Source organism: Athene cunicularia, assembly GCF_003259725.1.
Source record: "Athene cunicularia isolate RWA chromosome 11 unlocalized genomic scaffold, athCun1 chr11_part1, whole genome shotgun sequence".
NCBI classification, from domain to species: Eukaryota; Metazoa; Chordata; class Aves; order Strigiformes; family Strigidae; genus Athene; species Athene cunicularia.
In genome coordinates this window covers 17,270,053-17,283,269 of record NW_020799113.1, presented here as the reverse complement: position 1 = coordinate 17,283,269, position 13,217 = coordinate 17,270,053, and the positions used below count along the sequence as shown (strand labels likewise).

The 13,217-nt window shown below is 36.4% G+C and overlaps 1 protein-coding gene across 3 annotated transcripts in view; it reads left to right on the top strand.

The window, feature by feature from the left end:
* Nucleotides 1–4,057, top strand: part of LOC113484502 (receptor-interacting serine/threonine-protein kinase 2-like) — a 31,049-nt gene extending 26,992 nt beyond the window's left edge. For 2 of the 3 annotated variants that reach the window (XM_026856900.1, XM_026856902.1), the window contains 4 exons: nt 83–151; nt 948–1,116; nt 1,982–2,116; nt 3,436–4,057. In XM_026856900.1, coding sequence (XP_026712701.1) covers nt 83–151; nt 948–1,116; nt 1,982–2,116; nt 3,436–3,758 — 696 coding nt within the window. In that variant the 3' untranslated portion in view covers nt 3,759–4,057. The remainder of the gene's footprint in view (nt 1–82; nt 152–947; nt 1,117–1,981; nt 2,117–3,435) is intronic. The other variant, XM_026856901.1, reaches the window with a different exon arrangement.
* Nucleotides 4,058–13,217: the final 9,160 nt, after the last annotated feature.

Below are 13,217 nucleotides of genomic sequence, written 5' to 3'. Positions count from 1 at the left end.
AGTACAAATTCTTGCTCCTGACAACTGTGAATTGAACAAACCATACATATGCTTACTGGAGTTACTGTGCTGTTTTTTCCAGGAGACAGCACTCAATGCATGCAAAGGTTCAGAAATATACACATTGCAGACGGGTATATGCAATTCAGAGGTAAGCATGTGGCATGAAGTCAAGATTACTTTATAAACTGCTTGTTTCTCCTGCCAGCCCTGACTTGTATAATACAAACACTGTACAGCAAAATGACCTGAACTCTTTTTGTCCCTAACCAGGATAACTCCATCCACTTAACTAACAAAACCCACTGTGTTACCTTCTTCCAAGCAGCTGACTCTGACATTGCTCTTGCAAAAACAACCTCTTCCAGTTAAGAGTTGCTTTGAACCTCTCCTTGAAAAGGTCCTAATAAAACTGCAAAAACCTAACCTTTCTTGTAGTGTGTTCAAAATGATGGCTGGAAAAAGTGCTAGTCTGAATTCTAGCATTTTCAACCAGTTTTCTTAGAGCAACGCCAACTCCTTCATGATAGCTCCAAAATACAGTTAACTCCCATTTTCAGAGTGATTTTGGCACTTGTGGCAGCCCTGCCAATACTAAAAGATACAGAGATAAAACCTCAAACTCACATGTCTGGACGGGAGCTAACTTTAAATATCTCAAGTTCTAATGACACCACGGCTGTTGACAGCACAGGCTGCAGAAACAATCTTGGACTGCAGTAAACCCTAGGACAAAGGACAACTAGCTGTGGCTTCGTGCTGCCACAGTGACTCAAGGCAACTGGTTAAAGTTGAATTAAGTGTATCTGCAGGCTCAACAGCTGCATACCCACTGTGCCCTGCACTATGATACTACTGCCTCATATTCTAAGAGAAAATTGCTTAGAAAAAGCTTTGGAACAAAAGTTTCCATGAAGATAATTCTTCTCTATTTTGATCTCTTTCAGGTTATCTGTCCACAAAAAAACAACTACTTAATCAGCAAGAAAGTTCCTTTTGTAGTGCCAAGCTTGTCAGCTATTCTACTTGATAGCAGTGGAAGTAATGCCGGAAAAGAAAATATTCTTGAGACGGGTCTGTCAAATATTATCCCACAGAACACAACAACAAAGAAAGGTCTCTATCTTGAAACATTCAGCTCCAGCTATTCTAAGAAAAGGATAAATAATATTACCAGTTGTTCCATATACATATTATTTTCCATGTAAAATTGTCCCTTCTCAGAGTACAGTTGTGCATTCTACTGGTATCATCTGCAGAAATCAAGAGATGCCACAATAACATTTGATTATTTTTTTTTTTTTTTTTTTTTTAGAACCCTAACCTACATGTACACCTGTATTTTCCTCATGCATCAAATATTGCTTGTTGCTTTAATAGAACCCCTGTCCTGAGGTTTCCTCCTAGGAACCACACTGCCTTTGTGCCACCAGGAATAACTGCTTTTTTGTAACTTGCTAATAAGAAAATAAATATGTTTTAAAAAGACTCTGTTGCAAGGAACATGTGAGTGATTACTGGTAATCACCATTCCTAAATAAGTAACTTCCTTTTGCCTTTCCAATGTGAATTTGTCCTATCAAAGTGTTAGAATTTGTGTCAAGCAGAGATATTTCCTTAAAAGCTTTTTCTGTACTTCTTAGGCCTTTGATACAAAAGTTGAGCCATAGGAAACTTACTTATAGCAACACCTGCATTTCCAGGCATTTTAGTTCTGATCAACAGCCATCAGACTTATGGACAGAATAGAATGTTCCATAACTTCAGAAACAAATTCCTACAGAGAGTTTGAAAAAGTCAGATGTATGTAGTAATATATACCAAAATCTTCCTAGGAATAATGATGTATTAACAAGTGCCCAAAGAACAGCTAGTAATAAATAAGTGCTCTCAAGTTAGTCTTCGGTTACAGTTTTCTGCAGTGTATAATGTTCTGTTGTTGTTCAATTCAAAGGTCTCATCTTACTCAAACTTTTTCTAGGTCACCCAGGCTCTAACAGTAGAAAATCAAATTCCTTTTGCACAATTCCTTTACCTGGTTCAACTGCAGGCAAAGAAAGCAATCAGCATAACGACCCACCACTGGCTCTTAAGCACACAGCACAAGCAGTGACAGGTAAGACACAATTTCCACTTTGAGGTGGCAATATTCTCCTTGGCCAGATCTTAGTGATTAAATTGTTTAAATTTTGGAGAACACGGATGTCTAAATTTTGTGCACATTTTCAGTTATTCAATGTAATACCTCCTCCAAACTTGGTACAAATGTCTCATGAGTCCATTTGTGTATAGCTGCTCCTATGTTCTCAGAAGTTCGGGCACTGGCCACTGAGAATCTTGGCTTCTTCTTTTCCAGGGTCATATTCAGGTGGAGAACAGTTCTGAAAAGACCATAATAAAAATAATACAGCACACATTGGATGTGAAATACATCAGTTGATTAAGTCTGGAATTTTTTTTTGTTAATTTTAAGCTGTGTAATCTATACCTCCAAAAAAAGTAGCTATTGACCACAGGTGACTAGGAGGAGGGGGGACATCCATTTCCTTTACTTACATGCTCTCAGCTCTTTCTGCCAAACAAAGGCAGAAAAGGCCAGCTTCTGATCTGTGAAGTCTGCCTCTGTCTGTAGGTGAACTTTGAGCTTTTTTTTACTTTTTGCAAGCTGTGATACTTCTATGATACTTCTCACATCTAGCTAGCCATCCTTCTACACTTCCATTTACTTCTGAGCGATGATTGTAATTTCTGCATAAATCAACAGATTACTGTGTGCAGGAAAACATCACAGAACTCTACTGGTAATAATCAGAAATCAGAATGACAGAGGCATGTTCTCCAAAGCAGCAATGGCTTTTAGTTACTAATTTTCTCTCGGTGTGTGATATTTACTGTACACTAAGAACTCTACTGTCAGTCTAAGAATTCCAGTCAGTTTGTGGAAAGAGACAGAACACAAAGCTCTTGACCATTTTGCCAAGAGTATTACTTTTGTTACTCGCTTGGCTTTGACATATATTCAGGTTCCCAGTTTCACGCTGTTTCAAACAGTCCTACTACCCTGAACTACCTATTATCTGTTCTTCCACTTCCTATAGGACAGTTTTCTCATCTATGTCAAGCCAAGATACTTTGTAGAAAGTTTGATACAGATGCAAGATGAATAGCATGAGACCTGAAAATCGCGTTCTCTTACGCAGTCTGAGCATTTAATAATTTTTAGAAACCCTTATTTTCTGTTATCTGATCTTCATGAGTTTTGAACGAAAAAATGAAAATACATTGGACTAGTTTTTAACAAAGAATGCAAATAAACTAACTCCTACTCCTTTCCCATACTGAATTTTTTTCTGGTGTTGATGCTATCACTTGCTAACAACTTCTGGAAGAAAAGAGCACTTAGTTTATCTCACTTTTGTTTCCTTTTCACTCAAGATGCTTGCTGCAAAGGAAACTGCTGTCAAATACTAGCATGCCAGAGACAGATCATACTGAGCTGCATGACAGAAGGACGCCTCAACCACATCCTTGATGTTCTTCGCTCACAGCAAATGTTGTCCCGAATGGACTATGAAACAATTGCCTCTTACCCCACAGTGACTGGGCGTGCTCGGGCATTGTTGGACACTTGCCTTTGCCTTGGAGAGAGGGCAGCACAGGTTGTAGTGACTGTACTTTCAGTGACCAAATGTAGTCCTCTGGGACTGGGCAGCCATTGCCCAGACTGTCCTTCTAAGGTAAATAGGTTGTTGTTGTGACTTAATTTTTTGCAGATTGTTACATGCAACAGAGCACTGGTAATAGCAGTGATTCCTGTTAATTCCTCATTAACCTACTGACTGCATTCAGTCCTTCCTACAGCCCATGATTTTAGTTCTCTAGTGGAAAAGGCTAGCTGGATTAATAGGTCAAGTCAATCACTGCCTGCAGAAATTACCAAAACTGGTATAACAAATTCTAATGTGGACCTCAGAGATGAGAGGACTGCAATGTGTGCCAGAGCAAAAAGGCAGATGGCACCTTATTTCCTTGATTTTTTTTTCTTTTTGAAGGGAGGAAAATGGATAATGACTTTTTGGAGGTCACACTATGGAAGAACAGCTGTTACTAAATCCTTACAAATAAGGATAGCAAACAACAGGTTACTGGATGAGGAGAAAAAAGTTTACTGCTTTTCACTCAGCTGGTATCCGAGCCAGCTGTTAGAGTGAAAGGCTTAAGAGAATCAAGAAATATTTGTTCACCAGGGCCTCAAGTAAGACTTGGAAATTGTATATTATGCATAGAAATTACTTTTTTTCACTCACAAATGATCATATGTTCTGAAAATGGGGCACTGATAGCAGCAATTTGGAGAGGTAGTCTTAAAGTATTTACTAAATGGAAAAACATTAATACCGTACATCCATGTTGTCTGCCAGTTCAAGTGTAAAGTTAAACAAGGAAGAAGAGGTGCCAAGCTGATGATTTTGAGATGGTGCTTCTGCTGAACTGTAAAGGAAAGTAAAAAGATTATTTTAATTATAATAAAAATGAGGTTATATAAGATGGTGATTTTTTTGTAGGCACAGTGGGATTCCTTCAAGCTTCATGGCACCGGATTAACATGAGAATTCGTTATATAATCTACAAGTATTTCAAATGCAAAACCATGTTACTCTGTTTCCCTGTGTTGCATTTGTTCTCTCTGCAGTTTCAAACTGCTTACTGAATTCAGTAGTTTGGCAGCTTGCAATTTTAAATAGAGGGATGGTGCATTTTCTACACAGATTTAAGAGATAAGAAAGCTGTTACATCGCATACAGCAATGCTGCTGGAACCATAAACAATTTTTTAAATGTAAATTCATTAAACTTTTAAAACTATTAAAAGCGATGTCTATCACATTGTGTTGACAACTGTTTTGCCTATTAAAGGAGTTAAACATCTACTTCACTGTTGAATTTTTTTTGGTCTACACTTTAAATGGGAATTTTCAACAGTCTCTCCTGAAAAAAGATGTCTTGCTTGTGAAGAACTGCTGTCATGGTGTTTTGACTCTTTAGAAGGCATAAAATAATCAGAGTAGAACAGATAATCACTCACCTGTGGGAAGTATTTACAGACTTTTAGAAGAGAAACTGGCAATATTTTTGAAACTTAATTACCAGCTTTCGCAGATTAATCCATTGAATTGTTCTGCTGGACACTTTACGTTTCTGTGAAAGATGTGCCAGCTGGCAGACTATGCTGATTTTTTTGTCATTATGTTTTTGACATAGAAACAGTTTTGGCTCTTTTCTTGAAACAGCTGCCTACTTGAGAATATAATTTCATGCCAGACCTAAGACCAGTCTTAACTGTTAATTGCAGAACTGGCATCAACCCAGTGGGAGCACAAGTTACCTGTTTTTCCAGACAGATTTTTGTTCTTCTCATATTTAGCTTTCCAATTTAATGTAATAGGATGTGACCTTAGAGTTAAATCTATTACTATCATGCTTACCCAAATATTTTAGAGATAACCCAAGAAGACAGTTTATAACAAATTACAAACCAAAGGCAAATTTGGTAATTCATATTCAAAAAAGCCTGAACAGAATTCTTTAAATGTTATTTAATAATTAACTCTATCCACAATCAGATTTTTGCTACCTTGTTCAACTGAAATCAATGCGTGAGTTAGAGAATTTTTTGTGTGTTGATACTTTGGCTAAAAACACTGTTATAACTAGCTATGCTAGTGTCAAAACCTTGCTATAAACATATTTGAGTTGATATAGCCAAAAGCATAGACTTCCTCATAACTCTCCCATGTGTAACAAACATTTAAATTTTGGAGTCTGACAGTTGCAGCTGTTGGGAGTCTTTAACTTTTGAAGGAATGCTACTAATTTATTGAAATGAAACTGCTGTTGATATAAAAAGTTTTGATATAAAACTATAATACAGTGACCTGAAACTAGCATAATTTCATTTTATCTCACTAAAACCACATACTCTTATAATGCCTATAAAGTGTTGGGTGTGTAACAAAGATATGGGTGTCATGTTGATCATGTATTAACTGCTGATCATATCAAACTGCTTAAAACTGCTAGTATTCTACTTGTACCCAAGCTAGTTCATTGCTAAGATTTCTACTGGCATTGCCTCTGTGTTCTGCAGTTCTCTTGATATCACAAACCAAAATAGAATGACACCAAGCAAGGGTAAAGACAGAAGAATCAAACCTTTCTTTAGTATCTATGGGAAGAAACGAGGCTGAACGTGAAGAATGTCTAGAGTTCCAGGAAGGAAATAAAAAACATGGGTAACTCTAGAAAACAGCAAAGGGAATAATAAGTCATCACTTCAGGACTGACCATACAGAGTGATTAGTAAAGCTCTCTCTTGCAGTTACTCAGAAAAGACAAAACTGGAATTAATAGATGTCCAAAAAAAGCCATATTCAAATTCTATGAAGCTATTTAAATTTATTAATGGAACACTAAGTGGAGTATGCAGGTGGTTATTTTTCTGACTTTATTATAATATTTTTCTTCTTGATGCTGGTTGCAGCTATCTTTTGCTGACTTGTAAAAAGATGACTGTCCCTTGCCCTTTTTCCTATCTATACAACACCTTTATCTTAGCTGGGATACTTCCTGCAATGTAAGAATGTCTGCACTAGAATTTGTTTGAGGTTAATTTGTGGAAAAGCAATCTGAGGTACTGGAATGAAATGTCTATGAGATTAATTCTTCCAGTAGAGAGCAAAACAAACAAAGCTATAAATACCACTCAATAGTTATCACCAGTGCTTGTTAAAAACAGTTCTAGAGAATAACAGAGGAAGACAACAAGTGCATATTCATAAAATACAAATCTACAAAACTTTAAAAAATGTATTAGTGCACTGCTAATGTACACAGAAGAATTTTCTGCCAGGTATGTATGAAAATTAAAACACTAACTAAAACATACTAAACCTCAAGGATTTTTATTTTATTGTTACAAGTTTGAATTCTGCATAACCTTGTAAGAATTTCCATGCTTGCACAGGCTTAGTCACGAGTTATTCATGTGTAGATTTGTAAAGAAGATTAAGTGCACATATGAATACTTGTGGAACTAGGACCCAAACATCATCAATGGAGGCATAGATGATTTTGGTTTCTTTACTCATATTTAATGATTATAGTGCTATACAGCTATTATCTATGCTTTCCTCCAGTAATATATCTTGTCTCTAAAGCTGATGGAATTTTTTTATGCATAAAGAAATCATCTTGTGCTATATTCTCTTTCATTCTTTTCCTGCTCCCTTTGCAAAATATTATACTTGAGCTCAAAAGGCCTTAGCATACTTTTGATTTTGTTCTTTATCAAAGGAAGTAATCCTTTGCTTGCCTTGTCTGGTACTAACTACATTCTCTTTACTGAGTGCATGGTCAACTTGACAGCTGGTATGTCAGGCAAGTTAAACAAAACTCCTGGATTTTGAAGGTAAGTCCACCATAAATTAAACTGACAAGGTCTGAAAAGAACATATTTAATGAGTTATTTGTGTTACTTTAAAGTTAGCTGCAAGAATACATTAACTGTACAGTTAAATTCAGTATGTGTTGAAGAAAGGCTGCTGGTAGCTGCAGCATTGCATTTTGCTTAATCCCAACATGACAAAAAAGGTAGACATTAAGCTCAGATGTACTATTTCCAGCTCTTGTGTTCATATGACAGAAATTTGTGATCAGTATTTTGTTATTTCCTGCCTTTATCTCTTTTCCAAGAACATCCACTATATGGCAGTGATTTAGAAAAACTTCACCTCTTGAAATGTGATATCATTCTGAAGTACTGCAACACCTAGTTTGAACTGTTGGTCTTGAACTTCCCACAGAGCAACAGCAGTGTGAGCAGAAAGTGCAGCTGAATTTCACCTTTTCAGAAATAACCTGTCCTCCACAAAGTTCTGCACAGTTAGTCTGTTCTTAGATTGTAAGGAAAAGTGTTCATATTAGTTAACAGAATAACTACCAACGTTATATTTGTTTTCCTTTGACCAAAAATGGCTCAAATCTTTTTTTCAACCCATTAGAATGTTACCTGGGGAAAAACAAAACAAAACAAAACTGAGAGAAATAACTAAGGAATACACCTGAAAAATAAAAAAAATAAAACCCCAACCAAATGTGTGACACTTTTGACCTTGGAATAGCTGCCAAATACGTTCCTAAAAGAATTGTCTTTATGCCACTTATATGTGCTGTGATAGCGTCCTGACACAAAAGAACAGGAAACTAGAAGGAAAACACTGTCAGGTGAGTGCCTGCTATGTTCACCTGCGTGTGTGCAAGGTGTCGAAGTAACCATTGTTTTCCATTCCATGCTGCCAATGTTTTGGCTGGAAAACAGTAATCAGCTGTAAGCACGGACTGAGGAGAGCCCAGAAGAGAGAGGAAGACTGAGAAGCAGTGAGAAAACCTGACATGTAAGGACAAGTTGATAAAATTGTTTGGTCTAGCAAACAGGAGGCAAAGGGAAGATAGAAGAGTCTGGAGCAGAGGTGGTGAATACACAGTGATGAAACAGAGGACTCGGTACAAAGTAGTTGTCTGTTCTTACAGCTTTAGGATTCTGGAGTGGCTTTCAAGCAGGTGCTCAAAAAGATTTAAAGGCAGTTATGAAGACAGTCTCCTTTCCCACACCCAGAGCAATTAGCAGTATGCATGGAACTTTTTTTTCCCCAAACAAGAGCTCTTTAGTTGACAAAATTAATATAAACAAGAGTTATTTGCTAAGCCTTTTCCCTCAGCCTGTTCAGTTTATTTATGCAACACACAAATGTTTAAAGTGATTTAAGGGAGAAGTGAATGGTTTTTTGCTGGGAGTTACATAACATGAATACCTACAACTGCCCTGTAAGTCAATCACTATTTATTTCACTAAAATCTATGTGTGAAGTCATGTGCCTGTTAGCAAGTCAGCTATCAGGAAGAAGGAATAGAGAAAACCTGAATTAAAGAGCCTCAGATTATTTCCACCCTCTACAGTGTTTCTGTGAATTCTAGAAAGAAGGTGCTCACACATTTTTTCTTCTCTGCAGGTCATGGTTGATCATCTTTCAAATACCATGAAAATCTTTCCCATCTTTATTAAAAGGTGTTCATTATCAAGCAAGATTTCTGTCAATCCCTTAAATGTTTGCTGAGAGCCACTAAAACACGTATTCCTTTTCATTTAGAAAAAATAATTAAAACTATTTAAGATTCTTTATTATCCTGAACCTTCTCTTGTTCCCTTTGTCTATTTTTACAATGCAATTTTCTTTGTGTTAATATATTTTCCTCCCTCTTTTTGCATGAAACCACAGGAACATAAAGAAAAACTTACAACATACAATGTTAAAATGCAAACAAAATCATAGGAAAAAAATAGAATGTTGCTTGTGCTGAACTGGCATGACCTCACACAGAAATTTGATTGTTTTTCTGATAGACTGCATGCCTCAGACAAGTGTTACTCAACCCTGTATGAGACAAAAAGATTTACAGCAATAAATATTTCAACTCAGGGAAGCTTTCTGCAAAACAAGCCAATACTCCTGTCTCCTCCCTTCTGCTCTGACTCCTGCAGAGCTGGTTCAAATGCAGTCTGGCATCTCTGGCTAAAACCTGTTCTCTCCACTAAAATCAATTGTATGCTGCTATTGAAAGCTGCAGATTTATTTGTTTTACAGAAATCTCTCTGTTAGGTATATCTTAAGTTAGGTATATCTAATATTAGGTATAAAATTAATGAAATATTCAAGAGAAGAGAGATTTAGATGCTGGTTTATATTATGTTTTTCAAAAACAATTGGATAGTCTTTGATTTCTTTTTCTACATGTAATAGGGTTTGAACTCATCGGCTGTTGCATTTTATTTTCTTTTAATGTGTTCAGTAGGAATGTTTTCTGCTATTCCATTACTAGTATATCAATACAGCAATTTAATTTGTTCTTAGAATCATAGAGTCATTTGGATTGGAAAATACTTCTAAGATCATCGAGACCAACCGTAAGCTGCCCAGTCCACCATGTTCTTAGCTGGTCTGAGACAATATTTTTTTTAAAAATCCTATGGCAATTCTCAGCTTCTTTGGCCAAACTAGTCACCAGCAGTGAAAGCTGTCATTTCTTTTTCCATGTTCCTTATGTTCATTTTCAGTAGCAAGAGAAGGTGCATACACTGTGGCCAGGCCTCTCCTGCTTATAACAGTGCCGATTAACTGTAACAGTTACTGTGCATAGTGGCAACAGCAGAGGTAAAGGTTCACTGCGGATTTGTTACTGTAAAGTATGCTTGGGCATGTAGAGAGGATTTTCCTGTCTGTTTTTACCGCTATTTAATCACAGGGTTTGGTTTGGGTTTTTTTTTATTAGACAGAGGAAGCCTTTTTGAACAAAATTAAATATAATAATCAGGATTTCACAGCTGTAATTGTACTGTACAGTACATACTGGATTTAACTCCAAGAGCATGCAATGCAGCTGTCTTCTGATTGTTTCAGTACAACCACCTAATGTCTTTGGGTTTTGTTTTAATGACAAAACCTTATGAGCAACTATGATGTACGTTATTCCAGAACAGAATAATGCAAGAGAACAATTTCTTCAGTGATGCAATACTTCAGTAATAAAATGTGTCCTTTGCAATAAGGACAAATACAGAGTTGTTCATGTAGTGTGACACCAAGCAACCTACGTGATCAAACAATTTAAGTGTGAGGTGAGGACGCTTAACAGGACTCCAACCATAAAGTTTGTTGCATGAGATGACACTGATGACCCATCTTAACAATTAACGTCTATCTCCTAGTTTCAAAATAAGTTCAGGTCTTCCAAGTTTTCCCATACTAGTAAAACAGAGGTAGACACTGAGGTAAAAATATCTCCCTGACCTCCACAAGCAGTAATATGACACCCATAACCATAAGGTTTAGTTTCCTTTATCATACTGCCCGAGCTCCGACACAAAAGCCCAAATGCTGGCTCTCACTTAACTTGCTATTCCAGATTCATATGAAAGTAAAGACAACAGTGTCACTAATGTTGCACAAGTGAGCATGTCTCTCATTAAATCAATGTTACTGATATTCAAAATGCTCTTAGCTTGTGGGATTTAAACTAAGAAAACCAGTACTGCTGTAAACTTTGACAAAAGTAACTACTTTCTGCTGGAACTAAAATATACCTTTAAGTATGCACAACACAGCTTTGAGTGTTTTCAAAAGTTTGATTTATGGCACTTCACAGTATGTGACTGGGAAGCTGAAGAGGCTTTTCATAGTTGTGGGGATCTTGCATAACTTGGGAAACTCTTGGTAGTTCTTAATTAGTCCACTATGATTTGCTCTGTGGGACACTGTATGCACCAAGTAATCAAGAGCCAAGTGTGGAACAAAGGAGCAAAGTGCAAAATGCACACAAATAGACTGCTGAGAAATCGTTTCTGAAAAGTTAGCAAAGCCAACCATAATTTTAATTTTAGGGCTGAATACCTTCTAATATTAGCAAAGAATGGATTATAAATTGGAACAACTGTGCCGGCAGACAAGAGACTAAATCCATTAATGGATTTACTGCAAAGGCAAATGGACTGGCAATAAATGCTCCCATGTTTCAATAAAATGCAGTTCCCCTAATCTTCAGGACTCCCTCAATGTTAAAATATTTTACATCTCAATTTTTAAGGTATACTTTTAAATATTAAGACATTCTGAAAAAGTTACACATGGAACATGCAGTCTTGGACAAGTAGCAAAAATTTCAAGGGGGAAACAACAGGTTTCATGTGTTTTACAAGGAATGCCTATGCTATATAAACTTAAGAATTGGAACTTGTTTAATTGTCTCTATTTCTGCACATTTAAAGGAGTACACAATCTGTCCACTTTATAGGCAAAATGTATTAATTCAGGTCAACATGCATAGTCATATTTGATTTGCATACACTGTGTGGGAATCTATACAGAAAGGTCTCTGGGTTTATGTTTTGGAAAACTTTACTTTTAAAGTCAGCCTAAATTTGGAGCAAATACAACTACAGAATCCTGCAGAAGTCTGAAAGCTTGGGGAATAAAGGCTATCCTTATCATCTGTTCACCCAACAACTGTTCCCACCACTGTAAATATTATGCTATTGTAAATTCTCTAAATAAAAAGGGGAGAACTCTTTTATAAAAGATACAAACTTACTTGTATCATAGAGACGTTTCAGGGTAATTCAGTAGTTAGGAGAAAAGTAACAGAAGTGCACTAAAAGCAAAGAGACATCAGTGGGGTCAGCACTGATGGGGTTGTACTGTAGCACACTGAATTCAAAGTAGCTCTGCTAAGGAACATCTGGTTGAATTTAAATTGGAAAGTTTGGACTCAGCATGATAATACAAACAAAATGATGACATTGGCTTCAGCCTCTAGTGACTAGCTGCTTGCAAATAGGGTCTCAATGTAACTACTGCTGAGTATTACCAGAATCTTCTAAGCTTCCATGCTCCTGCTTTTAATCAGAGAAAGAGACAGGTACCACAAGTGAAGAAAGTATATTAAAAAAGGACTGACAGTATAGCAAAATCTGTAACAGAAGGGAAGTTTGCTGTTTTGAAGAAAGTCTGAGCAGTTATATTGGAAAGCCGAGAGTTGCGTAACATTAAAAAAAACAACCAACCAAACAACAACAAAAAAAACAACAGGTGTCTTCAAACTGTCTTGTCCAAAAGAAATTTACCTAAATACTGTGAAACTGGGTTACAAACGCTCCCACTAAGGACTGCATAATCAGTGCATACCCACATACTAACTTGGCACCTGAAACAAGAAAAAAAAATTATTATTAAGAAGCTATTTTTTACAGCTAGAAATCCTCCTGGGCTTGTTTTTATACATAATCATTTTTATTAGCCTTCAAAACAGACACAGACAAAGAGCATTATCTTTAAAAATCTCTGCAGCTTTTTAAGTCTTGGTGAAACTATTCAAACTTCTATGTTGTTTTCCAATAAAATGAAGCCAGTGATTCACCCACTCTCAATAATAAATAGCCAGATCCTTATGAAGTTAATTCAACTTAGATAAGACAATTTGTATCACCAAAGGGTAGGGTCTCAGAGTTGAATGATTTAATTGTCTAAAAAAATTAAGTCAAACCATATCTTAAAAAAAACCCCCAAAATTATAAGGGATTATTTTTTCTAAATAACACCCCCCCCCCCC